At 42.3% G+C, this 27,948-nt stretch overlaps 1 protein-coding gene and 1 long non-coding RNA gene across 6 annotated transcripts in view; one reads left to right on the top strand and one right to left on the bottom strand.

Annotated features, from left to right (window-relative positions):
- The window catches only part of COL11A1 (collagen type XI alpha 1 chain), a 257,732-nt gene that overhangs the window by 64,951 nt on the left and 164,833 nt on the right, over window positions 1–27,948 (top strand). For all 5 annotated transcript variants that reach the window (XM_063940097.1, XM_063940094.1, XM_063940098.1 and 2 more), the window contains exons 4-5: window positions 2,717–2,879; window positions 26,717–26,845. In XM_063940097.1, the coding sequence (XP_063796167.1) occupies window positions 2,717–2,879; window positions 26,717–26,845 (292 nt within the window). The remainder of the gene's footprint in view (window positions 1–2,716; window positions 2,880–26,716; window positions 26,846–27,948) is intronic.
- On the bottom strand, window positions 3,498–4,727 carry LOC134957876 (uncharacterized). Its single transcript, XR_010186777.1, has 2 exons — window positions 4,644–4,727; window positions 3,498–3,725 (listed from the first exon to the last, which is right to left on the bottom strand). It is a non-coding gene; the product is annotated as an uncharacterized LOC134957876 (long non-coding RNA).

Genomic DNA, 27,948 nt, shown 5'->3' with positions numbered 1-27,948 from the left:
CTATTCAATTGACTGCATCGCTTCTGGCACTTAACCCGGGAGATGCAACTTTCGCGACTAATGCTTGGGGCTTAGTCATGGTAAACTGCATCTACCAGGTTAGGTGCCGTGTGCGATGCTGTTTCCACATGCAGTAATACTACGACTAGTCCCGAGGCACTAGTTGACAAGGATTGATTCTCACACCCTCAGGAGGATACAAGCAGAAATCCATTAGTTACGGGTTTTGCAATGCAAGCAATTGAATAGCTGCGGGCCCTTGACCCAGGAGCTACGGTACATACCCGCAGTACTAACTGAATTGCTGTCAATGCCTACATGTTACATGTTCCTGGAAAGAAATTGGACTAAAATCCTCAACTGCAGTTAAGCTGGTTAAATGTGTTCTTCCTGCTGTTCACTAAAATAATATTTTTTCAAAAAAATGTAAAAAAAAAAAAAAGTCTTCTATCTGTGCCAGGAAGCTTGGCTCTTCATACAAGTCAAACTTTTTTTGAGCATGTTGCTTTTGTGAACTAGAGTAATATAAGTGACATGAAGACTTTTTACCCTTTCATGAATATTCTGTTGTCTTTTTGACAAACAAATATGAAAAGGTGTCTGTGAGGCTTTCTCCTGGGCTGACAGATTTTGAAATTAATGTTCTGATTTTATGTGGGGTTTCAGTATTCCCTAAAAGTTAACACTTAATGGGGCTTCCCAATTTACACCCCCTCCATTCCCGCACAGAATAACTTTCGCTATTTGCTCAATGCTGCTTGTACTAGTCTATTAGTAGGACCCCCTACCAAACCTTTGTTTTCTACAATATATGTATTGGAGAATCCAATTGATAGCTAGCATCCTCATTGTATAGTGCCATCATATGCTTAATCGCGAGCTAGTTGGTGCTTCTAGCTGTGCATCAGTAGTAATAACTAGAGCTACAAAAGGAATTAAATGGGTAATATGTCTCACCTCTTTAAGCCCTGCATGCTTAAAATAATACACTCTACTGTACAAAAAAACAAAAACCTCTTACATTTCCATAGGTTTAACTTGATTTTGCCCACGGCAATACAATTTTTTTTTCTTTTGCATGTTGCATTTTCCGCTGAAGTAATATTCTGAACTTGGCATTGGTAGACCATATTATACTGTAACATGACACTATCCGGATAATATATAATTTTATAACGTTTCTTCATCTTTAGTAATATATCGATGTACAGGATGGTCCATAAGTGTGGAAACACCCTTATGAAAACGAAATGAGTAAGGAAATATTAATCCAGTGTTTACACATATGATATGGGAGTGGTGGAAAACTTTTTAGGGTACGTCACCATTATGGCGGCCATCTTGAAGTGGGCCATCTTGGATGCAACTTTAAATTTTAAGGGTGTTTCCACACTTATAGACCACCCTGTATAAACACAGACACACATCTTGGGTTTATGCTGAAGCTTTTGATATTAAAGGCGTTTTATTAAAATGATTATTTGAAAGTGTGCATACAGTACGTATGCTGCAATTAGTAAGTACATTGAAAAAACTGCGACTTTATATAATAATCCTATGTGACTATTTTTGGCCAGTTTAAAAGATAGAGGCATTCTGTAATTATTTTTGTCAGGTTTATGTATTCCTGTAGCCAACATTACTGCAAGTATACATTCTAGTGCTTAGTTTAGCTATGTGTAGTTGTTTGTTTTTTATTTTGTTTAGAAAGGTTTGCTTTCCCGCACACGCATTAGAGTCTACAGTACATGACTTTGTATGTGTGTATTAGTGACTGTTTCTATGTGTGACTGCATGGAGATCCAATATGGTTAGCAAGTTTACAATAAAGCAAGTTTACATTAACTTAACTGTTTCTGAAAATTTTATATTTTGTGTTGTATGTTTTTTATACCACAAATTATTGATTCTTTTTGTACTGCAATAGTGAGTGAAAAGGATACAAGATAAGCATGTTGTGTGCGGCCAATTGGTACAATATTTTCAGCCTACAGTATTTAGTTATATGTCATATAAGGTTCTGATATTAGCATCAAGTCAAACTGACTTGTAGTAATTAAAAGCAGCTTGTGAAACATACTGACATTAGCCGGATTTGTAATTACTGTGGGAGACTCGAACAGAAATCTGCCAACGTGTTAACCCACAGCTGTGGGTGCTGGTCCCGGCACTTATGAGTTAATTTGCATTAGCCACAATTTTACCATACAAAGAAAAAGGATTGTAATTGAATAGCTTCGGGCGGTAAAAGTCCAAGGCTACCACCCTTTTCCTCACGTCGTTAATGAGGCTAATTGAATCTGGCCTAAGGGGGACAAGTACTAAGCAGTGATAAAAGTGGAGTAGTGAGCCAGTGGAGAAGTTGCCCATGGCAACTAATCAGCATTGATGCAGCATTTATAATTCGTAAACTATAAAGGTATACAGGGCAGCTGATTTGTTGCCATGGGCAACTTCTCCACTGGCTCACTTCTCCACTTTTATCACTGCACATGATTGTTCCAACTGTTCCAACATTCTTCACATGATTGTTACTGTTACAATATAAGCTGTAAATGTTTCATAAAAGTGTTCAAAGTTGAAAAAAATCTATGCTTAATTACATAGGCTTTATGTAACCAGACATAGGTTGTGCACAAAGTAGCATAGGGGTGTTTTCATGTTCTGTCGCTTGCCTACTGGCCCATTAAATGTCCGCCTTTATTCATTCCTGCAGGTGGCACCGGATTGCAATCAGTGTGGAAAAAAACACGGTCACAATGATTGTGGACTGCAAAAAAAAGATTACTAAGGCCCTTCCAAGAAGTGATAGACCTATTCTGGATACCAATGGCATCGCGGTGTTTGGCACTCGCATCCTGGACGAAGAGGTGTTTGAGGTGAGACTGAAAAATATAAGTGCAAACTCGCTCACTTGCCCTATAGGGTCTGTGTCATAAGCTAATAAATAGAAATTTGCTAATAGTATACATTTCCCAGACCAGCAGTTTTCTTGTGACTTAGGAAAAAAAGTTAAAGTCCACAATGACTATATTTATTAAGTACTAGATCATGCTAGAGGTAGTGAATGTCTGTAACATATCAGCACCAGGTGTAGTGTTATCTATCTATCTATCTATCTATCTATCTATCTATCTATCTATCGATCTATCGATCTATCTGTCTGTGTGTATGTGTTTTGCTTGTGTGAAATACAAAGAAAAAGATAGAAGTGTAATAACCTGTAACTTTTCATGGTATATAGTCTTTAATAACACAAATGAAAGCTCCCACATGCCCTGCTGCACTCAGGTTAAAAAAAAACCCCAATAAATTCATCCATAGACCCCAATGGGATAATTTCCCCTGTATATTCTGATCAGATCAATTCATTCATTAGGGAACTCTGGTAGAAAACATACAGGGGTACAGAATGAAAATCAATGGAAGTTACAAGTAATCCCTACAGGTATAGTCAACACATCTGTTTTATGATAAAAAACAAACAAACAGGGATCCCATGGGAGAGTGGATTTTATTCAGCACACTGCTCTCTCCGGGGCAGGCATACTTCAGCACACTCAGCAATAGAGCAATAGACTGGAGAGGAAACCAGCCTGGGACTCAGCATAGTGCAGTCTGACAAATGACCTTTAATTCGAGTTTGGCTGTCATAATAGAGTATTGGCTTCTGGGCTGGCTTCTTCAGTATGTCACAACTCTAGAGCTTGCCAGCTGGATGGAGCCTGCACAAGAGAAAGCAAAGCACGTTGTATTTAATGCTCTATCTCTGGCTTGGAACACTTTTTTTGTACTTACTAGATAATGAAAAAAATAATTCAGAGGATCCGATGACAGAACTGATTTAAAATGAGCAGTCTTTATTTTTCTAGGAAACCAAGGGCATCATATAGGAGTTCCTTTAGGGCCTCTACTATCTACAATTGATTAATTTAACATGTATCTGCCATACTTGTTAGTTTAGTATACTGAAACATTCTGGAAGATACTCTGTTGTTTAAATAATGAAAGTAAGAAATAAGTGGATGTGTAATATACTTGTGCGCAGCTGAGTGTAACATGCACTACAGCCATCTCAAATGGTGAAAACTACTTAGTAACAATTCCACATGTGAAAGTAAAAACTACCCTGTTTGCTATCTTTTGCCATGCTTGTTTCATTTTCCTCTCATATCACTCTGCCTTGGTCTTCCCTTTCTGCCAGTCAAGGCTCCCTATCTCCCAAATTAAGTTAAAATTCCTCACCCTCAAATGTAAAAGACTCATTTACTCCTATGCTCTCTATTACCTCCTGCCTTATTTCCATGCCCTCCACTCTAACTGTCTCCACCCCCCACACCCCCTATAATTGCTTCTTCTCTGTCATGCATACAAGATGTCACCCATGCTACTCCCCACTCCCATGCCAACTATCTTTATGCCCTAAGAACTCAACTTTAAAACAAAAGTCTTCTATCTAGCCTCTTAAGCCACTGCCTTATTCCCTCTACCTGATCTCCAACCAAGTATAATCCTTTGTGTTGTACACCCCCCTCCTTATGATGGTAAGGTCTCATGGGAAGGGCACTTTTCTTTTGTGTTCTCCTCTCACTGTCCACATGACCAGCACAACTCTGATCTGTATCTCCTAATGTGTTACTTACCCCCTGGTCTCCATAATACCCCTGTCCCCTATCCTCTTTATACTGCTCTGGTCATTTTGCTCTGGCAAAGCTCCTGGGCACAGGCTTATCTCACTGATCACTGATTTGCTCATAGTTGAGTTCCCTCCCTTCTCCAACTATCACTTTTGTTACTGTATAATAAGTGGGTCTGTCCCATCTTGTATCTTGTTTCTGCTTATTCTGCTATTGTCTAACCATTGGTATTGTAATATAATGTACTGCGCTTAGCACGGTGCTGCATTCCCTTTGCGGTGCCTTATAAACAAATATGATATAAGAAGTCTGAGTGCTGTGAAATTATTTAAAGGTGTAAACAGATGACCCATGTACCTCCAGCTTCTCCCCTCATCAAACTATGTATAGATTTATTGTACTGTGTCTTTGTAACAATTTTCAATATAGAAAATGATGTTCTTGAAGAAACAAAGTATTCAGCTTTTATGGAAAAAAAAAGTGCAAACTTTATTTACGCAAAGTATAAAAATACATTTATTCTCTTAAAGGTTCCCTTTAAATTTGGAGTGTGAGATTGCATGTACACTTTGAATGGGGCTTTAAATGCTTAAACTGAGCACAAAATTGTAGTTGTCTTGTTCAGGATTGTGGGAAAACGTCATAATTATTATTATTACTATTGATTTGCAAGGAACCGCAGTTCTCTGCAACACCAGTGAGCAAAACATACAGTAGCATACATAAAGCAGGAACCAATACCAGGTAGAAAAAGTAAGTAGTCATGAAGTCACAGGGGAAACACAGCTTACACTCTAGTGGGGAAAGGGTAGACCTTAGTTAAGATGATCAAATATTTTTGGAAAATGGGACATTTAAATGGACGTAGAGGTGTAATTAGTACAATCTACGCTAGGGTGGTAATGAAAAGGTGGTTTTAAAGAAAATGTTTTCAAATAAAAACATTTAAAATTTTCAGTGATTTGGGGACAGTCTAATCAGGCATGCCATAGGTAGGTATAAATAGAAGATGCCTTGTAGTGGGAGGTACTGTAGTAATCATAGAGGTGGCATTGCGTAGGTAGGTACAGCAGAGAAGATGCCTTGTAGTGGGAGGTAGTAATCATAGAGGCAAGGAACTGTTCAAAGGCAGAGCTATGAATACATCAGGGAAAGTATTTTGTGACAAGGCTTGGGATGTGAGAGTAAGTTGTCTGAATTTGATTCCAAAGGATTTAAGGAGACTAAAATGGTGCTGTGGATGTTTAGTGGTTAGAGAAGAAGACAAGTGATGCTGCAGCATTTTGGATGGATTGAAGTCAGTACAGATGTGTGAAAGGAATGCCAGTTATTACAAAGTTGCACTGGTTGTAGAGGAAAATTAGGAGAAAATGGATATTAGTTTAAGTTGCATCTTGGTTTGAAGCAGGCATAGTCTAGCAATATATAAAACATGGAGGCAATAGGACAGTGAGTGAGATTGGATGTGAAGACTAACTCAGAGGGCAAAGTCATTGGTGACACAAGGCAGCAGGCTCGTATGACAGGAAATTCTGGTGCTTATATAGTGAGATATGAGGGAAGTGGTGACTAGGAGAGGGGAAGATAACAAGCTGTGAAGCACGCCAATTCACTTTCCAAGTCCTTCTCCCTGATTTTCTATTGCAATAATGGATTATTGTGATATAACACATTAATATCACAATAATTAATAATATGAATTAAAACCATTATACTAGCTTTTCCCATTCTTACCAAGATCATATTGTGACCCTTTTACTATGACCCTTCAGGTATTTTTGCTTTTATTTGTCATGTTTCTGGGATTAATTAGAATAGAAATTACTAAAACATTTAAGTTGAATATTACTTTTAGGCATTATTTACACACAATGCTTTCATTTTATATCATTTTAAATATTACATTGTTTGCATGGGTTGGGTTTGGCCAGAATGCCGGTGGTCAAAAAACTGACCCCCGGCATCCCAACTGTTAACTTCCTGACAGCGGTAAGATAGTAAGCCAACCCTAACCCTACCCCTCCCTCTAACCCTAACCCTCCCTCCCCACAGCCTAACTTTAACCATCCCTCCACACAGCATCACCATAACCCTCCTCCACAGCCTTACCCTTACCCTCTCCCGCAGCCTACCCTTTACTCTTCCCACAGCCTAACCCTAACCTCCTCCTGCAGCCTAAAGGCCCATACACACTTACCGATAAAATAAGCGACGTCGCTCATTTTCCCCCTCCCTGAGTGACGTCGCTTATTTTATCGGCAAGTGTGTATGCCGTCAGCGACGACCAATGCGCGGCCCCGCGGTCAGCAACGATCGTCGCTGTCGGCAGTGCATGCATGCAGTATCTGGACTGTCGTCCAGGACCTGCATGCACGGCTGGTGGAGGCGTGACGTCACTGAGCGATATGAGCGGTCATATCGCTCAGTGTGTACAGGCGGCCGCCGACCGGCTGGCCCGGGAGGGGAAACATATAGAGCGACATCGTCTAATGTGTATGGACCTTAAGCCTCCCCCGCAACCTAATCCTAACCTCCCCCAGATACTTATGTTCGGGATTCTGGCAGTTGGGAATCTGGCGACAGCATTCTGACAGGTGTCAGGATTCCGGCGTGTGCCTGTATTCATTTATGAAGCACATCCTCTGACTTTAGCTGTGCTTTACCTTTGTCTATGGTTTTGTGAATGCTTATAAAATAAGCCAAGCATAATAAGGCATAGAGTATATACATAGAGAATATTCACTGTAGAAATCAGCAACCACCAATCAGCACTGTATTGTGGTCCAAACGTTATACTTACACAGCTGGTTTCCAACTAGTGGCGTTTAAAATTTTTGTCAAATGTATTAATGACAAATTATACTTTTAAATTTAAATCTTGAAATGGTGGCTGCACTAAAGAACGGACAGGACAACCAATCACACCCACACAGAGAGTTGGTGTTCCACTCTCCAGTCCACAAGCTACCCGTTCAGGTGGTGTAACCATTTCCTGTCCAGGACAATTGGGTTACTACATACCCCACTGCAAGGAGAGTGCACCCACTAATACCCCTTTTCCACTATTGTAGCACGGGTCGCAGCCGTGCCGCCTGACACGGCTGGGACCCGTGCTACAGCCCCAATTTGACAGCGCTAGTGACGCGGCAGGGGCAGCGCTGGGAGATCACTTGATCTCCCTGCGCTGCCCTCCCATACATTGTGAACGGGAGCCATGTCGCCTCGACACGGCTCCCATTCACACTAGACAGCTAGCCGGGTTGAACACGTGTTCAACCCGGCTAGCTACCCGGGTAGGATTCCCGCATCACTTGACCCGGGAATTTGCCGGGGGACCCTTTTCCACTAGGGAAAAACACGGGTAAATGCGCGCCCCCGCGCATTTACCCGTGTTTTAAAAAGCTAGTGGAAAAGGGGTATAAGCCTAAAAGGGTGGGAGGGTGGGAAAACTGGAACAAAGAAGCAGATCTTCTGCCTCACACCACTGTTAACTACAAAAATTCCTCCCCACTTAACAACTATTGGCTGTTAAAAATGAAGCTGACTGCCTTAAAGGGGAAACTACCTGCACATTATTAAAGGGGCAACCCTCAAACGGGTGGCACTTGATATGCCGGCTGTCGGGATCCCGGTGCTCAGCATACTGACACCGGAATCCCGACAGCCGGCATATCACAAGTATTTTCCCTCTTGGGGTGTCCACGACACTCCTGGAGGGAGAATAAATAGCGTGGCGCACGTAGCGCGCCACTGTCCCCGTAGCGCGCCACTGTCCCCGTAGCGCAGCGAGCCTGCAAGGGGCTCTTTTGTGATCGTCCCACTGCCGGTATATCAGCAGTCGGGATACCGGCGCCGGTATGCTGGGCGCCGGGATCCCGAGTGCCGGCATACAGACCCCCCTCAAGACCCTCATGGTTTTATGTCCCTCATGCTTTTGGCAGCCTTCGGTGGGACTTCTCCAATCACACACGTATTTTTTCATTTCTGCTGTTCTGACATTTTATATTGTGCCAGTGTATTTTTACTATGATAAAAAAAAAAAATCAATACAGAATAGGAAACCGACTGTAAAATCTTTACAAACTAAGCTCCCAGAAAGTTTAGTGCATTGTGGGTGATTCCATTGTGTGAAGGAACTGGTACACTTTTAAGTGCGGTTATAACTGTGTCATGCAGTTATAACACGTTCACACTTCTAAACAACATAAACTGGAGAACAATTTGCACACTGCTTTTTAACTTAAGTAAGCTATTTATTATTTATTTACAGTTTCTTATATAGCTATATAGTGCAGCATATTCCGTTGCGCTTTACAATTAGAGCAATAGTAATAGAACAAAACTGGGTAAAAACAGACAGACATAGAGGTAGGAAGGCCCTGCACGCAAGCTTACAATCTAAGAAATGTTCCTATAGTTACAGTAAATATCATGACATTGTAATGGATTAAAAGTATTTATAATTGTATTTAGGTCATAATGTGTATTATTTAATGGTAAAGTTTATATAGATATGTTAAGGGCCCTACAGACTCAGCGATCCGCCGCTGAGCTGCCCGACCGCCAACACGGCAGATGGGCAACCCGGCGGCGGGGGGGAGGTGATGGGGGGAGTGAAGTTTCTTCACTCCCCCCGTCACCTGGCTCCATAGCAATGCATGCTAATATGGACGATATTCTCCATATTGGCCTGCATATATAAACGAGCCGGCACCAGCGATGAACTAACGCGGGGCCACGCATCGTTCATCGCTGATGCCTACACACTTAAAGATATGAACGGTATCTCGTTCATTAATGAACGAGATCGTTCATATCTTTCACTGGTATCGACCAGTGTGTAGGGCTCTTTAGTTATTGACTTAAATATAAACCGAATCTTAGCTCATTGTACATTATGTTTAAAGCAGCTTGTAAGTTGCCTCCAGTTCACTTCTATGATGAATTATCTACAAACATGAAGTAATACTTTTTAACAAGGATAATCAAAGCATTAAAAGTCACGGGAGTTATGTGTAACTTGATCTATGTCAGTGTTGAAAATGCTCTTCAGTGTACTTGAAAGTGTACAGTATCATTTACACACTGTTTACTTTACCTCTTTAGTAACTGATAAGATATGAAGTGGAGCTTTGGGTTATATCCACACAGCGTATTTTATGCCTTTGGACAGTGCTGATAGATGCCTGTCAGCTCTCTGCCTATGTGAGTACAAGATGCTGGCTGTATAAGTTTATTTATCAGGCTCTTAAGTCCAAGTAGTAGCACAGTTCTGAAATTAGATGGGAGTACAAGGAACAATTCATACACTTCTATTTGCATTTTACTACCTGCAGTTTTCACTATCTTTTAATCTTCGTACATTGGCTTTTAATTGTTGTATAATTACATAGGTGGCCAAACTGAGGCTTGTAACTGCAATCAGAAAATCCTACAGGTTCCTACAGGTCATGCTCATAATGATCCATATGATTGTGATCAAGTAACTCTCAGTCATTGCACTCATTTTGGGCCACACATATTATGATTCTGGGTCAATTTTATGACAGCACTGGAGATGCTGCAGCATACAGTATGTGGCCACGTTTAGGACTGGGGTTGGGATGTATCAATGTCAAAAATGTGGCCAAACCTCTGGAAATGCTGTTTTCTGAGGTTTGACCGCATTCTCCATATGCACCAATCTCCGGAACGTGAAACTTTCTGGAGCTTGGACCCGATAGGTAACGCCATCCATAGGCAGTGTTGCGCAATTGTTTGATGGAGTTGCCCTTTAAGTTAAAAATAAGTTTAGTTAAAGGTTGATCACACTTCTATACAGTTCTGGTAAATTTTAATAATTGTAACTTATAAGAGATAAAGCTGCTACGAAACAGTGAAAAAGGAGACTTGTGACACTTATCCAGGCAAAATACATGCCACCCGTAAAGCTATGTTTACACATAAATGACACCAGATATTCAGTTTGGGATTGTGTTGTGTAAGTCTCTTTAATTAGAATATGTAGTAAACAGAGAAACTGACAAGGAACATAAATGTCTGCTAAGCGAGGCCCTTTAACGTAACTACTATAAATCACAAAAAATCAATCTGCTTCAGCAAAGCAAATAATCACGGCTCTGCTTATTGAGTTGAATATGAAGGAGGCTACACAGACATCTGCATCATCCTTTGTAACATTATTGCAATCTGGCATGCAAATACTTTCAGTCGGGTGTTTATAACGGAGATTTATGAGGACAGAAATGCCTGATTGTCGCAAGGCTCTGAAATTCAACGCAGTTTCCAGATGGAACTCATTTCATACATGTACAGTACAGACGGCAGTCACAATTTGTTGTCAAACAGTTTGACAATTACTCTTCAAAGACAAATAGAAATGATAAATATGCAGTTACTGCTCCTGTTGGAAAACAATAAACACTCTAGTTTTATGACTGCCTAGGTAATATTGCAGCATGCCTATTACTTCATCACATTCACAGAAATTCTGCATTCAGAGGGCCATGTAATGAATACTGGAAATGTGAAAAATTCTAACCAAGTTTATACAACAACTCAATGTTGGACCGTAAAGTGTCCAAGGAGTTCTTCGGTATTGGGTTTAATGTTTATGAGGAGTTCTGTTTAATATGACGAGCACCTTTGTGGTGGTAAGATGTTGCTTTTAGAATTCAGTTTTCACACGTTTTTCCAAAAATAAAAAATTCTGAGACAGCAAAGAGATAATAAGTCGTAGAGGTAAGAGCATGCAGGTGAGAGTAAAGGTGACAGATTTGGGCTTTCAGTTCACTAAAAAACAAATAAATGAATACAAAATAAATACGCTGGTTACAAAGGTAGATTTGTATAATGAAATAAACATTCATTTACAAAAAAAACAGGAATAAAGTATCTTTCTTAATGATTCTCTTCTATTATTGTCAAGTTGATAGTAAGAAGATACTTGTTAAATGAACTTCACCTTGCTGTGGAATTTCCCTACAAATGAGCCCTATCACCTGACAAAACATCTGTTTTACTCATCAAAAGAACTCTTCATCCTCAGCCAAATATGCCCATAAGTTCTTTAAATGTGCTACTGTATATAATAAATTATTTTGATACAGTGGACTCTATTCATGATTACTAATGGGCCCATGCATAAATGGTAGTTACTGCATATTTTATGTAATGGCCCCATTCATTATTCAGGGTTCCGATAGAGCCATCCTGTATTCAGTAGATTAAAAAAATGCAATTTTCAGGGAACCAATGCAATCTTCAGATGGCGCTAATTCCCGGTGCAAAGCTGCTTCCTATGAGAAGGAGGTCCATCGCCTCTGCACTGCAAGACCTTTGGTCATCCACGTGCAATCAGCCAGGCCATCTCCGGTAAGTACCACTGCTACTTCAGTAGCAGTGTTACTGATTGCGTGTACAGCTGCTTTTAGGATGCCGATACTTAATTATCTGGGGCCCAATTTGTATTTTACCATATTTCCTCACTGGCGTAGTTTCACCTGTTGGTAGTACAGTATTCAGTTTTATTTTTTTTCAATCAATTCAAATACCCCAGTCTTCCTTAGGGATAAAGGCTATGCACATTTTATCCCTGTACTTGCACATCTGAAACCGCAATAGACATCTGGCTTCTAGATACTACTTGAACTGCACACAACTACATAAATTTTAATAAAGCAATCGTTTTGAAAAAGTTTTTCAGTGAATGATTTGACACATGCAATAATCTAAATATCACATGCTGAGATTTTGAGCATGGGCAGTAAACTGTTTAATTACTGTAAAACTGTTTAAGATGCCTGCTCATAGTAATACAGTTTTTTTTATTAGATTGCATGGTATGCAGTAGTTACACATGAGCCACAAATGCAACAATAACCGTAAGCTCAAATCTGATAATATCACAATTGTAAATGTCCGCACATGCGTACGCCTCAAGCATTGTCTTTGCAAGTCCCCATTATTATTGTACAGGAAACCCCAATACTCTAGCTGCTAAAATGTAAAAGGTTAATATTTATTTTCATGATAGAGATCGTGTGTAGTTTCCTGGCAGTGAAGGTGTTAATTTCATCATGTCTAGTGTATTTATTTGAGTGTCTCGGATCTGGCACAGAAGGGTACTCAGGCTCTGAGCTGTAGAAAGTGGGGAGAAGTAATGAGTTTCCCAGAGATGAAATTTACAGGTCTCAGACGAGTATTTTTCCTGTATTTCTATCCTGTAACATTCCTTCCTGATGAGGTTTAATCCACTCAGTGCAGCAGGGCAGAAGTAAGTAGAGAACGCTTTGCACATGCTGAATTTGTAATTCCCAGTAGGACCACAAGATACCTGTGACAATGCCATTAAGGGGTCTTATGAAGCAGTGATATCTCTTTTTATTTGCAGAAGGAAGGTTTTATGACTGCTTCCTCCTATTAAACAATAGGGCTACCACAGATTTCTCAGGCAGTCCCATTAATTTTGCTTGATACCGCAATCCCCATAGTCTGCTGTGGGGGCTGCAAAGCTATGCTTTTTGTCACTAGGTAACTACATGTCAAGGTGGTATTACTTACAGTATATATACCCATCGGTGGGGTACTTGCAAAATTTGCTTATTGGTGGAACTCATTGCTGGCAGCGTTAGGCTGCTGGTGAGGGAGTAAAAACCTCTGCATAGTATTTGTAGCACTGGATTAGTAAACTACATCTAAAATGAGTTCCTTCTAACTGCAATATGCAGCCATACAGAAGAAACCACTGACACACCAATGATTAGATGGCGTTGGTTTTTCCAGGCAAACCAGTTTCCTGAATATTAGGCATCCCCTGTGGTTCCGCAATAATGAATTACTATAGTTTTCTGCATGTGTAACGGGCCCATTAGTGATGATGAATAGGTCCCATAATAATTTTAAGGGTCTGGTGCACTGCATTTATACTGTACATTTAGGTATGTTTATAATAGTGGCCTTTCTCCTCTATGTAGCAATGGCACTGAAAGCTGATTACATTGATACAATATATAAAAACTGTCTTACTGCTATCTGCTGGTACTGGGATCCAATAGTTTCCCTGTGCTGCCCTCTATCATCTCTCAGAATTAACTGCAGTCTAATTCTCCTTCAGAGAAGGCAACTCCCCTAATTCCATTGGCTGGACCGCCACTTTTATATCACATTCCTTTCTGAGCTATGTATACTGGGAGATGCACTTTTTCCCCTTCGTTATACAGGAAAGTTACATTTAAAAAAAAAGCATTATTTTTCAGCTTTAACAACTAATCATACTGTATATTCCATTACTGACATTCAACCTAAATGGCATTAGAACAGCATGTATGGAATTAACAGGTGTTTATCTACTGTATGTGATACAGTCCATATACTTTAATATTAGAATGAATGGGTATTATACATTACAGCAGGGCACCAACTAAATAGCAAGGCATAGCAGCACTAATAGCTTAAACAAATACACAGTTCTTGAAGGATGAAAAGCCCTATGGCCAGAAAGAACAGGTGTTTTATTCAGTTGTAGGGCTTCAATCTATACATCACGGTGTAACCCACACTGGTGGAATTCACCTATTTAATTTGGGTTGCAGCAGTACATGTACTGTCACAAAACTACTTCTATTATCTCCATCACAGGATTATGATAACAGAGTTAAATGAACAACATATAAGCAGCCTAACATCTGTCTCCACAGTTGTGCAGCAGAGGTGAGGGGAGTTCCCAACCCTAACAGAGTTTTTAGTGGCTTCTAGGCAGACATACAGTACTTTCTTGCCCTGCGCCCCCCTTACAGACATAGCCAGAACTGCCTGCACTGAGTTCTGTCAGAACATGGTGTTAGCACCTGCCCCCACTTTCCCCGTAGTCCCACCAATGGCATAAATTCTCCCCACACCACTCTCACCCTGCAGGCCCCCCTCACACCACTTCTGGCTTTCACGGGCCCTCATTTCCAACTAGTGGAACTTGGTCCCCTTATGCCCTCACACATCCTGGCATGCCCCACTTGTGGCACCCATGGAATCACCCTCAACCCCCCCCCCCCCCTCCCCCGGCTATAGAAATTATACAGGATAGAAACTAGAAAGATGGGGTGAGGGGGACAGATAAGAGAGATGGGGGGATAACCATTGTTGACCTCACCACCATCCCCTCCCCCCCCCCAAAGTATCCTCTTGGACTTCCATCTTCAGGATCTGCCTGTAGTGGACCATTAAAAGGTCAAGTTTTTCCATTATTTATTAAGACCAGGGATAGGTCAATAATGTAGCAAAATTTATTACACTATTTATTCATTTTAGGACATGGTGAGGGGTATTCAATTGTTTGAAAAGTCAGTTGGGTGTCTGTTTTTTTCCTGTCTAATAGACAGGAAAAAACAGACACCCGACCGACTTTTCAAACAATTGAATTCCACCCGGTATGTTTAATGCAAAATGTGTTATTTCTAAATGCAGTGTTGTAAAGCAAAAATAAAACTCAAAAGTTTAATTGCTGTAACTTTGTAACTCTCTGATATGGTCTGATTTGTTGCTAAATCTGACTCAGGAGTAATTCTGCCACTCTCTAATCTTCATTCTAGTAGTGTAAAAGAAATATGGCTTCTGCAGATGAAAAAAGGAAAGCTGACCATAAAAAAACAGCATGATGCTTATAGATATCTTATGATTACAGTCAATTTTATGGCCCAATATAACCATCTGATGACCTATTTAGTTATACTGCAAAGCACTAAAAAAGTCAACAAATGCAGTACTGGGGCAGAATTATACAACGGATGCTAATTAGCCAAAGATGTGTCTATGATAAGTTTATGTTACTAAAATTGCAATGTGAACTCTGTAATGTAAACGGGTGGTCTTCAGTATGCCGACTGTCGGGCACCATTGTGCCCGCAGCGTGGCGAGCACAGCGAGCCCGCAAGGGGCTCATTTGCCCTCGCCACGGTGTCGGTATGCCGGGGGCATACCATACTACACCCATGTAAACTTGTGTACTGCATTTATCTACCCCAGTGCCTTTTCCCTTCCAAACTGTCCCTCTTGTTATGTGATATATAGGTAGGGGAAATTTTATTATACATTGCGGCAATCTCTTGAATATTAAGAATCCTTATTACCACATATAGCGGCAAGAAAGATTCTTTATTCATGAAATGTATGAATAAATCTCTTAGTCACAGGCCCCGATAAGAGGAATAAAGTAATCATATCTGCGATCACCTTACTTCTACCTGCAGACACCTTGCAGCTACTGCACATGTGCTGCTTTCCAGCTGCGCATGCACAATGTGAAAAAAGCTGCGATGTGAGACCTCCTGCAGCCCACCGGAGAATGATCGTAAGATCCCTCACTGGTAGTGCTGCCGTATTATAGTCAGGTGTGGTATAGAAGATCTACAGTAATTAGACAGTCATTTGGTCGACACCAATATGGTTGACATGCATAAAGTCGACAGGGTGAAAAGGTCAACAGGGTCAAAAGGGAGACAAAAATGTTTGACAGGTAAAAAAGGTCAACATGGTCATAGGGTGAACATGAAAAAGATCGACAAGTTTTTTACATATTTTTGGTGTCATTTTCTATGTTTCATGATATGTGACCACAATTATAGCAAATGTAGACCCTTGTGAGGTCGCTTCGCTCGCAATGCTTCAAGCAAATTGCCTCACATGGCACCGGTTACTATTACCAATCATAGGCCACGTGGATGGTAACTCAAACAAAACTTGAACAATATGTGAAAAGCCCCAAAAACTTGTGTCTGTCATATGTGTGTTGACCATTGTCACGTCAATATTTTGAACCTGTCTGTCTTTTGTACTTGTTGACCTTAAGTACTGTCTACCTTTTACCTGTTGACCAGTTGACCATGTTGACCTAATGCATGTCGTCCATATGGTGTTGACCTATTGACTGTCTATCTAAACAGTGTAGATCTATCGTGAATAGTATAATAGTTAATGGGATCTGACAATGCCCACCCAGGCAAGATACACAAAGCTATAGGGATAACTGTGATATCCCGTGCTTCCTGTATTGGAACATTTAAGGGATGCTTAATTCTGCCATTAAGCATGCATAAACAGTAGTTTCCCCATATGTTAAGGGCAGAATTGTTTATTATCCACTTGCCTGGCATGGTCGCATCAGAATCGACCAAACCAGCAAGTGTCTTATCTGACCTGGTCGCACAGGATGTGACCAGTCAGATAAACAGTGTTAGCAGCTACAGGGAAGGAAAATTTCCCTCTGCTGCTGCTGTCAGAGGGACCGGAAGGTCCCTCTGCCTCCCTGCACCCTCCCCCAAGTGTTGGCGTGCTGCCGATCACTGCTGATTGGTCAGCACGGCAGGACTCCCCACCCAGCGGCTGCAGACAATAACAACCGCTGGGGAAGGTGTAAAACAACCTATCCCCGATCCCATCTGTTTTTGACCAATCGCAGGTCCAACTTCGGCCGATTAAAATGGCCTCTAATTGGATACCATGATGATGACTATCGGTCATTAATCGCAATATCCTGTCGTTTTGATCGGCTGAAATCGCATTGGGGCTAATAGATACCGCCCAGTGTGTGAATGGGAATTAAGCCTTTTTTTTTGGCTGTATCTGCTAAAATGTCACCACCAGTGATACCAGTGGTAGTAGTTCCTGAAAAAGTTTCTCTGAAGAAAGTTATTTAAGACGGATTGCAGGGTTATATATACAGTACTGTACACTGGTATCTTTTTATTACTGTCACCAGATTTTTTTCTTAAAAAAACAAAAAAAGCTTTTTAAAAGTTATTGTCAAAACTTTTTTGCATTAACTTTTTTTTTATTCACTTATACTCGTGGTCCATCGTTTAATGTACAGTAGCAGTTACTGCCTGTTACTTCTGCCCAGTGCTGTGTACACACTGTGCTGTGTGATGGGAGTATTTGTATGCTGCAGATTATAGGCTTTGTGTGATATTGGTAGGTACAAGGCTGTTGGAAGGACTGTCTGATCTTTGTATTACACGTTTCTTGTGATACTTGCTATCTATGTGATTTTCCGTGCACAGTGTGAGGCTGAGCTCCGTATTGAAGTTCTGCGGGCTGCCAGTGCTTTGTGGTGTACTATTCTACTATTGTAAATACTCTGTTACTGTGTAATCTTTGTACTGACATGCTGCTGGATGTTGGCACAGTGACGTAGCCGTGACATGTACCTCGTTAGTTGTGATTCTGGCTGCCGTGTGCTGCACTCTATTTGATAGTGTTACAGCTTCAGTATGTTATGAGATATTGGCACCAATATGCTCTAAGCAGCTTTTATTGATGATTTGTTTCTGAAGTATTGATGTAATAGCTCAGTTATGGTTGCACAGAGCTAGTGATACAGATATCTTTATTGTGTGATGATAGGATTACTTCATATGTGCATTGTAATTATTTTGTTACTACTTTTATATTTATTCAACTAATGTTGATTTGCAAAAAAGAAAGATCTGCAGTTCAATTTAATCATCTTCAACACCAAGTACCTTGTTAAGTGCCATCCTTCATATACAGTATGTTATTATAATGCTGATGACTCTGTCTTGCCTGAGACACTGGAAAAACACGAGCTCCTACTAGTCTAGTATTTAGATGTAAAACTCATTAAATGAAATGCCAAATGCATAGGTATATATATATATATATATATATATATACATATATATATATATATATACATACATATATTTAACAGTCTTATCTGTTTCAAATGTTCCAGATTGAATTATTTCATATATACAGTAACATATCAATTTATATAAAAATGGATGTGTGTGTGTGTGTGTGTGTGTGTGTGTGTGTGTGTGTGTGTGTTCCAGCATAACTCTGGAATGCCTGGAGCAATTTACACCAAACCTGGTACACATATGACTAGGTGTGCGGGTGGGAAGGGTTGACATGTAAAAATGCATAGTTTTCAGGCACAACTCTGGAATGGCTGAAGCAATTTACACAGAGGTACATATGGGTAGGGGAAGAGGCACCCACATGTAAGGGCAGAGTCACACACGGGTAGGGGCAGAGGCACCCACAGGTAAGGATAGAGGCACCCACGGGTAGGGACAGAGGCACCCACGGGTAGGGGCAGAGGGTAGGGGCAGAGGCACGCACAGGTAAGGATAGAGGCACACACGGGTATGGGCAGAGGCACACACAGGTAGGGGCAGAGGCACCTACTGGTAAGGATAGAGGCACACACAGGTAGGGGCATAGACATACGGGTAGGAGCAAAGGCACCTACGAGTAAAGGCAGAAGCACACACGGGTAGGGGCAGAGGCACACACGGGGGGGGGGGGGCAGAGGCACACACGGGGTGGCAGAGGCATACTTTAGTGTTAAAGCTAAGCAAGGAGACCTAGGGCCCTTTGACATACAGTCAGCCTGCAAACCTAACATATTTAACATACAGCGGGCAGAGCTTGGCCTGTCGTCCCAGTATTTACAGCACTGAGCAGGGCAGCTTCAGAGGTGGGACAGGGCAGAGAAGGAGACAGATTATTCTCCTCAGCACCAGCATTTTGACAGCATCAATCCGGGGAAGCCCAGAGGTGCGGCCTGACAAAGATTGGCGTTATACTTTAAATTCTACAGCGAAGCACGGGTATTCTGCTAGTGGACTATAAAACTGAATGGTTCCTCAGTGCAGAGCACTAATGGGAGAGTTCAGGGGCAGATTTAGGGATGAGGGCGACTCTAGGCGCAACAGAACAGCCTGCCTAATTTTATTATTTTTATTGATTGGTTATAAGCCCTTAATTTGAAAAACCTTTAACTATGACATTTTAATTATGTATACATATTTTCTAAGTAGGATGCTGACAGGGCAGTATGTGCATGTCCTACTTGTTTACACTCCATTCAAGGTGGCATATGGTACAGTACATTGGAAGTATTTTGCAGTTAACTGGTACTTTTTGGGCTGATGTTACCAACACAAGCATCCAAGTGCCACCCCCATCAAGTGCCGCCGCTAGACATGTGCCACATATGCCTAATGGGAAATTGGCCATTGGAGATTTATCTGTCTGGTACAATCCAAGAAGCATAGTGCAAATACTGCTTATACAGATAATAGTGCAATGCTTACAAAATAAGTATTGCACTAGGGGTGCCTATTTTACATGGATTGGGGTCTCAGAGTGGTATAAACACCAGTGTGAAGATGTGAAATCTGGATATATTGAATACAAATTCTTTATCTAAAGCAGAAATTGAATTCTACGAAACATTTTATATTTTTATTAACTATTTATTTTTAACAAATAACACTGACAGCTCGAGCCATGACTTCCACTTCAACAATGCATGGTGACCTGGCCAGGAGCAGGGCAGTCGAGAGCCGGGCTGGGCCCAGGTACTTTTCAAGGGGTGTGGCCTAATCACAGGAGGTGTGGTCATGTACCCTTACAAAAAAATACTGAACAAAATAGTATTTCTCTATCGTCCTAAGTGGATGCTGGGGTTCCTGAAAGGACCATGGGGAATAGCGGCTCCGCAGGAGACAGGGCACAAAAAAGTAAAGCTTTTACCAGATCAGGTGGTGTGCACTGGCTCCTCCCCCTATGACCCTCCTCCAGACTCCAGTTAGATTTTGTGCCCGAACGAGAAGGGTGCAATCTAGGTGGCTCTCCTAAAGAGCTGCTTAGAGAAAGTTTAGCTTAGGTTTTTTACTTTACAGTGAGTCCTGCTGGCAACAGGATCACTGCAACGAGGGACTTAGGGGAGAAGTAGTGAACTCACCTGCGTGCAGAGTGGATTTGCTGCTTGGCTACTGGACACTAGCTCCAGAGAGACGATCACAGGTACAGCCTGGATGGTCACCGGAGCCGCGCCGCCGGCCCCCTTGCAGACGCTGAAGAGAGAAGAGGTCCAAAATCGGCGGCTGAAGACTCCTGAGTCTTCATAAAGGTAGCGCACAGCACTGCAGCTGTGCGCCATTTTCCTCTCAGCACACTTCACACAACAGTCACTGAGGGTGCAGAGCGCTGGGGGGGGCGCTCTGAGAGGCAAATAAAAACCTTATTAGAGGCAAAAAATACCTCACATATAGCCCACAGAGGCTATATGGAGATATTTAACCCCTGCCTAACTTCAAAAATAGCGGGAGACGAGCCCGCCGAAAAAGGGGCGGGGCCTATCTCCTCAGCACACAGCGCCATTTTCTCTCACAGAAAAGCTGGAGAGAAGGCTCCCAGGCTCTCCCCTGCACTGCACTACAGAAACAGGGTTAAAACAGAGAGGGGGGGCACTGATTTTGGCGATATTGTATATATATAAAAGATGCTATAAGGGAGAAACACTTATATAAGGTTGTCCCTATATAATTATAGCGTTTTTGGTGTGTGCTGGCAGACTCTCCCTCTGTCTCCCCAAAGGGCTAGTGGGTCCTGTCCTCTGTCAGAGCATTCCCGGTGTGTGTGCTGTGTGTCGGTACGTGTGTGTCGACATGTATGAGGACGATGTTGGTGAGGAGGCGGAGAAATTGCCTGTAATGGTGATGTCACTCTCTAGGGAGTCGACACCGGAATGGATGGCTTATTTAGAGAATTACGTGAGAATGTCAACACGCTGCAAGGTCGGTTGACGACATGAGACGGCCGACAATCTATTAGGACCGGTCCAGGCGTCTCAGAAACACCGTCAGGGGTTTTAAAAACGCCCATTTACCTCAGTCGGTCGACACAGACACAGACACGGACACTGAATACAGTGTCGACGGTGAATAAACAAACGTATTTCTCATTAGGGCCACACGTTAAGGGCAATGAAGGAGGTGTTACGTGTTTCTGATACTACAAGTACCACAAGAAAGGGTATTATGTGGGAGTGAAAAAACTACCTGTAGTTTTTCCTGAATCAGATAAAATAAAATGAAGTGTGTGATGATGCGTAGGGTTACCCCGATAGCAAATATTGGCGTTATACCCTTTCCCGCCAGAAATTAGGGTACGTTGGGAAACACCCCTTAGGGTGATAAGGCGCTCACACGCTTATCAAGTGGCGTTACCGTCTCCAGATACGGCCGCCCTCAAGGAGCCAGCTGATAGGAAGCTGGAAAAATATCCTAAAAAGTATATACACACATACGGTGGTTATACTGCGACCAGCGATCGCCATCAGCCTGGAGATGCAGTGCTGGGTTGGCTTGGTCGGATTCCCTGACTGAAAATATTTTATTCATGTAGAGCATTTAATAGGATGCATTCTATATATATGTATGTGAGATGCACAGAGGGATATTTGCTCTCTGGCATCAAGATAAGTGCGTTGTCCATATCTCCCAGAAGATGTCAGGGACACGACAGTGGTCAGGTGATACAGATCCCATACGGCAGATGGAAGTATTGCTGTATAAAGGGAAGGAGTTATTTGGGGGTCGGTCCATCGGACCTGGGGACCACAGCAACAGCTGGGAAATCCAACCTTTTTTACCCCAAGTTACATCTCAGCTAAAAAAGACACCGTCTTTTCAGCCTCAATCTTTCCTTTCCCATGAGGGCATGCAGGCAAAAGGCCAGTCATATCTGCCCAGACATAGAGGTAAGGGAAGTAGACTGCAGCAGGCAGCCCTTTCCCAGGAAAAGAAGCCCTCCACCGCGTCTGCCAAGTCCTCAGCATGACGCTGGGGCCGTGCAAGCGGACTCAAGGTGGGGGGGTAGTCTCAAGAGTCTCAGGGCGCAGTGGGATCACTCGCAAGTTGACCCCTAGATCGTACGAGTATTATCCCAGGGGTAAAGATTGGAGAGTCGAGACATCTTCTCCTCGCAGGTTCCTGAAGTCTGCTTTACCAACGGCTCCCTCCGACAGGGAGGCAGCATTGGAAACAATTCACAAGCTGTATATCCAGCAGGTGATAATCAAAGTACCCCTCCTACGACAAGGAAAAGGGTATTATTTTTCCACACTATATTGTGGTACTGAAGCCAGACGGCTTGGTGACACTTAGTCTAAATCTAAAATGTTTTGAACACTTACATAAAAGGTTCAAATCGAGATAAAGTCACTCAGAGCAGTGATAGCGAACCGGAAAAAAGGGGACTATATGGTGTCCCTGGACATCAAGGATTACCTCCATGTCCAAATTTTGTCCTTCTCATCAAGGGTACCTCTGGTTCGTGGTACAGAACTGTCAATATCAGTTTCAGACGATGCCGTTTGAATTATCCACGGCACCCCGGGCCTTTTTACCAAGGTAATGGCCGAAAAGATGTTTCTTCAAAGAAAAAAGGCATCTAAATTATCCCTTACTTGCACGACCTAAAAAGGGCAAGTTCCAGAGAACAGTTGGAGGTCGGAAGAGCACTATCTAAAGTAGTTCTTCGACGGCACGACTGGATTCTAAATATTCCAAGAATCGCAGCTGTTTTCCGACGATACGTCTGCTGTTCCTAGGGATGATTCTGGACACGGTTCAGAAAAAGGTTTTTCTTCCCGAGGAAAAAGCCAAGGAGTTATCCGACCTGGCAGGAACCTCCTAAAACCAGGAAAGGTGTCTGTACATCAATGCACAAGAGTCCTGGGAAAAATGGTGGCTTTTTACGAAGCAATTCCATTCGGCAGATTCCATGCAAGAATTTTCCAAAGGGATCTGTTGGACAAATGGTCAGGGTCGCATCCTCAGATGCACCTGCGAATAACCCTGTCGCCAAGGACAAGGGTATATCTTCTGTGGTGGTTGCAAAAGGCTCATCTATTGGAGGGCCGCAGATTCGGCATACAGGATTTGATCCTGGTGACCACGGACGCCAGCCTGAGAGGTTGGGGAGCAGTCACACAAGGAAGAAACTTCCAGGGGGTATGGACGAACCTGGAAAAGTCTCTTCACATAAACATTCTGGTACTAAGAGCAATCTAAAATGCTCTAAGCCAGGCGGAACCACTCCTGCAAGGAAAACCGGTGTTGATTCAGTCGGACAACATCACGGCGGTCGCCCATGTAAACAGACAGGGCGGCACAAGAAGCAGGAGTGCAATGGCAGAAGCTGCCAAGATTCTTCGCTGGGCGGAGAATCACGTAATAGCACTGTCAGCAGTGTTCTTCCCGGGCGTGGACAACTGGGAAGCAGACTTCCTCAGCAGACACGATATTCACCCGGGAGAGGGGGGTCTTCATCCAGAAGTCTTCCACATGCTAATAAACTGTTGGGAAAGACCAATGGTAGACATGATGGCGTCTCGCCTCAACAAGAAACTGGACAAGTATTGCGCCAGGTCAAGAGATCCACAGGCAATAGCTGTGGACGCACTGGTAACACCTTGGGTGTACAAATCAGTATATGTGTTTCCTCCTCTGCCTCTCATACCAAAGGTATTGAAGATTATACGGTGAAGAGGAGTAAGAACAATACTAGTGGCTCCGGATTGGCCAAGAAGGACTTGGTACCCGGAACTTCAAGAGTTGGTCACGGACGACCCGTGCCCTCTACTTCTGAGAAGGGACCTGCTACAACAGGGTCCCTGTCTCTTTCAAGACTTACCGCGGCTGCGTTTGACGGCATGGCGGTTGAACGCCAGATCCTAAAAGGGAAAGGCATTCCAGAAGAAGTCATTCCTACCTTGATTAAGGCAAGGAAGGAAGTCACCGCGAAACATTATCACCGCATTTGGCGAAAATATGTCGCGTGGTGCGAGGATCGGAGTGTTCCGACGGAGGAATTTCAACTGGGTCGTTTCCTACATTTCCTACAATCAGGATTGTCTATGGGTCTCAAATTGAGATCTATTAAGGTTCAAATTTCGGCCCTGTCAATATTCTTCCAAAAAGAATTGGCCTCAGTTCCTGAGGTACAGACTTTTGTTAAAGGAGTACTGCATATACAGCCTCCTGTGGTGCCTCCGGTGGCACCGTGGGATCTAAATGTAGTTTTAGATTTCCTCAAATCCCATTGGTTTGAACCATTGAAAAAGGTGGATTTTAAATATCTCACATGGAAAGTGACTATGTTACTGGCCCTGGCTTCCGCCAGGAAAGTATCTGAATTGGCGGCTTTATCTTATAAAAGCCCTTATCTAATCTTCCATTCGGATAGGGCAGAACTGAGGACTCGTCCGCATTTTCTCCCTAAGGTGGTATCAGCGTTTCACCTGAACCAACCTATTGTGGTGCCTGCGGCCACTGGCGACTTGGAGGACTCCAAGTGTTGGACGTTGTCAGAGCCTTAAAAATATACATTTCAAGGACGGCTGAAGTCAGAAAATCTGACTCGCTGTTGATACTATATGCACCCAACAAGTTGGGTGCCCCTGCTTCTAAGCAGACGATTGCTCGTTGGATTTGTAACACAATTCAACTTGCTCATTCTGTGGCAGGCCTGCCACAGCCTAAATCTGTTAAGGCCCATTCCACAAGGAAGGTGGGCTCATCTTGGGCGGCTGCCCGAGGGGTCTCGGCATTACAATTCTGCCGAGCAGCTACGTGGTCGGGGGAAAACACGTTTGTAAAATTCTACAAATTTGATACCCTGGCAAAAGAGGACTTGGAATTCTCTCATTCGGTGCTGCAGAGTCATCCGCACTCTCCCGCCCGTTTGGGAGCTTTGGTATAATCCCCATGGTCCTTTCAGGAACCCCAGCATCCACTTAGGACGATAGAGAAAATAAGAATTTACTTACCGATAATTCTATTTCTCGGAGTCCGTAGTGGATGCTGGGCGCCCATCCCAAGTGCGGATTATCTGCAATACTGTACATAGTTATTGTTAACAAATTCGGGTTATATTGTTAAGGAGCCATCTTTAAGAGGCTCTTTCTGTTATCATACTGTTAACTGGGTTTAGATCACAAGTTGTACGGTGTGATTGGTGTGGCTGGTATGAGTCTTACCCGGGATTCAAATTGCCTCCCTTATTGTGTACGCTCGTCCGGGCACAGTACCTAACTGGAGTCTGGAGGAGGGTCATAGGGGGAGGAGCCAGTGCACACCACCTGATCTGGTAAAAGCTTTACTTTTTTGTGCCCTGTCTCCTGCGGAGCCGCTATTCCCCATGGTCCTTTCAGGAACCCCAGCATCCACTACGGACTCAGAGAAATAGAATTATCGGTAAGTAAATTCTTATTTTTAAGCACCTCCATGGCCACACTGCAGCCCAGTACACAGCAGAGCATGCTGGGCTGAGGAGAAGAGCTGCAGCTGCTGCTGCCAGGTAAGGGGGAGTGGGCCCCTGCATCAGACCTGGGCCCGGGTCATTTGTACCCTCTCCCCCCCTCTCTCGGCACCACTGGCCAGTAGAGTCACACATATGCAGATCCACCGAGTGGTAAGGCTGCTATATCTCCAGCCAGCCAATATACCTGCACTCTCTTCTTGGTACTTTAATTTGCAGCAATAACAGATTTTCTATCTCTAATCGGGGGTGAAAGAAAACCTAGGTCATATATTTATATTATATGGGCTTATATATTCACGAACCTTTCTATGCTAGAAGGCATAAGAATACAGATGTCATTAGATGACAATACGTCCTGCCTTGGCTCCAGCCTGTCTCCTGTAACGTTAAACAGGTGATTTTACATGTGAGAAATGCATTGTCCACATTGTTTGGCTATATTGTGCTACACACAGTACTTATACAAGCACTCGCCATATTTTGTCCACTTGATGGCACTGTTCTATTGGCATCTGTGAATAATTTTTAATCAGGAGAGAAGGTAATATGACAATTTCAATGCATATTAACTTGTGCAAATGTTCAGAGTAATGAAGCTATTTCTGCAGAATAGCATTTATAGGACAATGAACAAATACGGTATTATTTTCCCTGTAAGATTTAGAATTCTGCTTACAGTGTATGCTGCTGTAGTCACTGAGTTCTGTTGATGGTTCTTTACGTGGCTTGTGTCCTATTATTCACTTGTTGCCTATTATATTCTGTGCATGTGCTGTATATATATATATATATATATCTACATACATTTTTAAACATTGATTCCTTGAGATTCCATGCAGGGAATCAATGCAGTTATCATATTGGGATTAAAACTTGGGCCTGAAATGCTGATGTTGCTTTGTGTACATGGACTAAGATTTTTTTGTATGTATTATTTGTTCCAGGGTGATATCCAGCAGCTACTTATAGTAGATGACCCCAAGGCTGCGTACGATTACTGTGAACATTACATGACGGACTGTGACACGCCAGCACCCAACAGGCCCCAAGCTCAGGATCCACAAGTGGATGAGGTGAGTGCAGGATTTTTACAGTATCGTGTTGTTACAAAGAGAAAGGAGGAGATTTATCAAACCTGCTGAAGAAGACAAATATAGGTATAGCTCATATCAGCCTGTCTGATTCTAGGTTTCATTTATCTAGCGTATATTATAAAATTATAGCTAGAAACTCATTGATTGCTATGGGCAACACCTCCACCTATCATCTTTAGAAGGTGCGATAAATCTGCCCCAAGCACTTAAAATATACTGAAAATGCTTCTGCTAAAGTGAAGAGAACTGTAATTTCATATTTTTTTGAACATCTAATTACTACAATTGTTTTTATTTTATAAGATTGTATAATATGAATATACATCATTTTTATGTATTTATGACTAAATTGTCTATTCACAGATGTATTTTATTTTTTAAATGAGTCCTAATTTCCTTAATGATAAGGCAGCCAAAATGGTTTTACATTTTATTAACCTTGTCCACAATTGCTCCAGATTTCCTCACTATTAAATATACCAACAAGCAGAATCCACTCATTTATGCCTTTGCACCAGGATCATTCAGTACAGAGACTTAATGATGCACAGGGTTTATCCCATGGCTAATTGTCGCCAGTGCCCGATTCACATAGCTGCAGGAACCCTGTGCTTTCATCCTCAGAGGTAGGATTTTTCCTCACAGCTCTTTGTCAGATACACCCCTCGACATTCAATGCATCAAACCCATTTCATTTCACAATTGACGTGGATTAAGTGAGTTTCCGCACATCACCAGAGGTTTTACTATGTGGGGAATAGGTGTAATAATTGAATAGTTCCAGGATTTTTCTTGTGTGGCACATCCGATGCCACATTGTCTCTATAGATACATCCTGAGCTTCAGTTGTACGTCACATGTCATATATGCCATATGTCACAAAAATAATCATTATAGTAATAACAAAAAAAAGTAGATTTAAATAGAAGTTCTAGACTATAATGTAGAACACATTACTCTGTGGTATTTGGTGGCAGCTGTTTGGCAGTCGTTATTTCTATGTTAGTGGATTAATCCATAGGCCATTCTGAGACTTCCTGTCTTCGTTAAAGGTGGGAGAAAGAGTGAGGCCATAGGAATAT

This window comes from Pseudophryne corroboree, chromosome 9 (genome assembly GCF_028390025.1).
Source record: "Pseudophryne corroboree isolate aPseCor3 chromosome 9, aPseCor3.hap2, whole genome shotgun sequence".
NCBI lineage: Eukaryota > Metazoa > Chordata > Amphibia > Anura > Myobatrachidae > Pseudophryne > Pseudophryne corroboree.
Note: the sequence above shows the minus strand (reverse complement) of the source record. Positions and strands in the feature narration are given on the sequence as shown.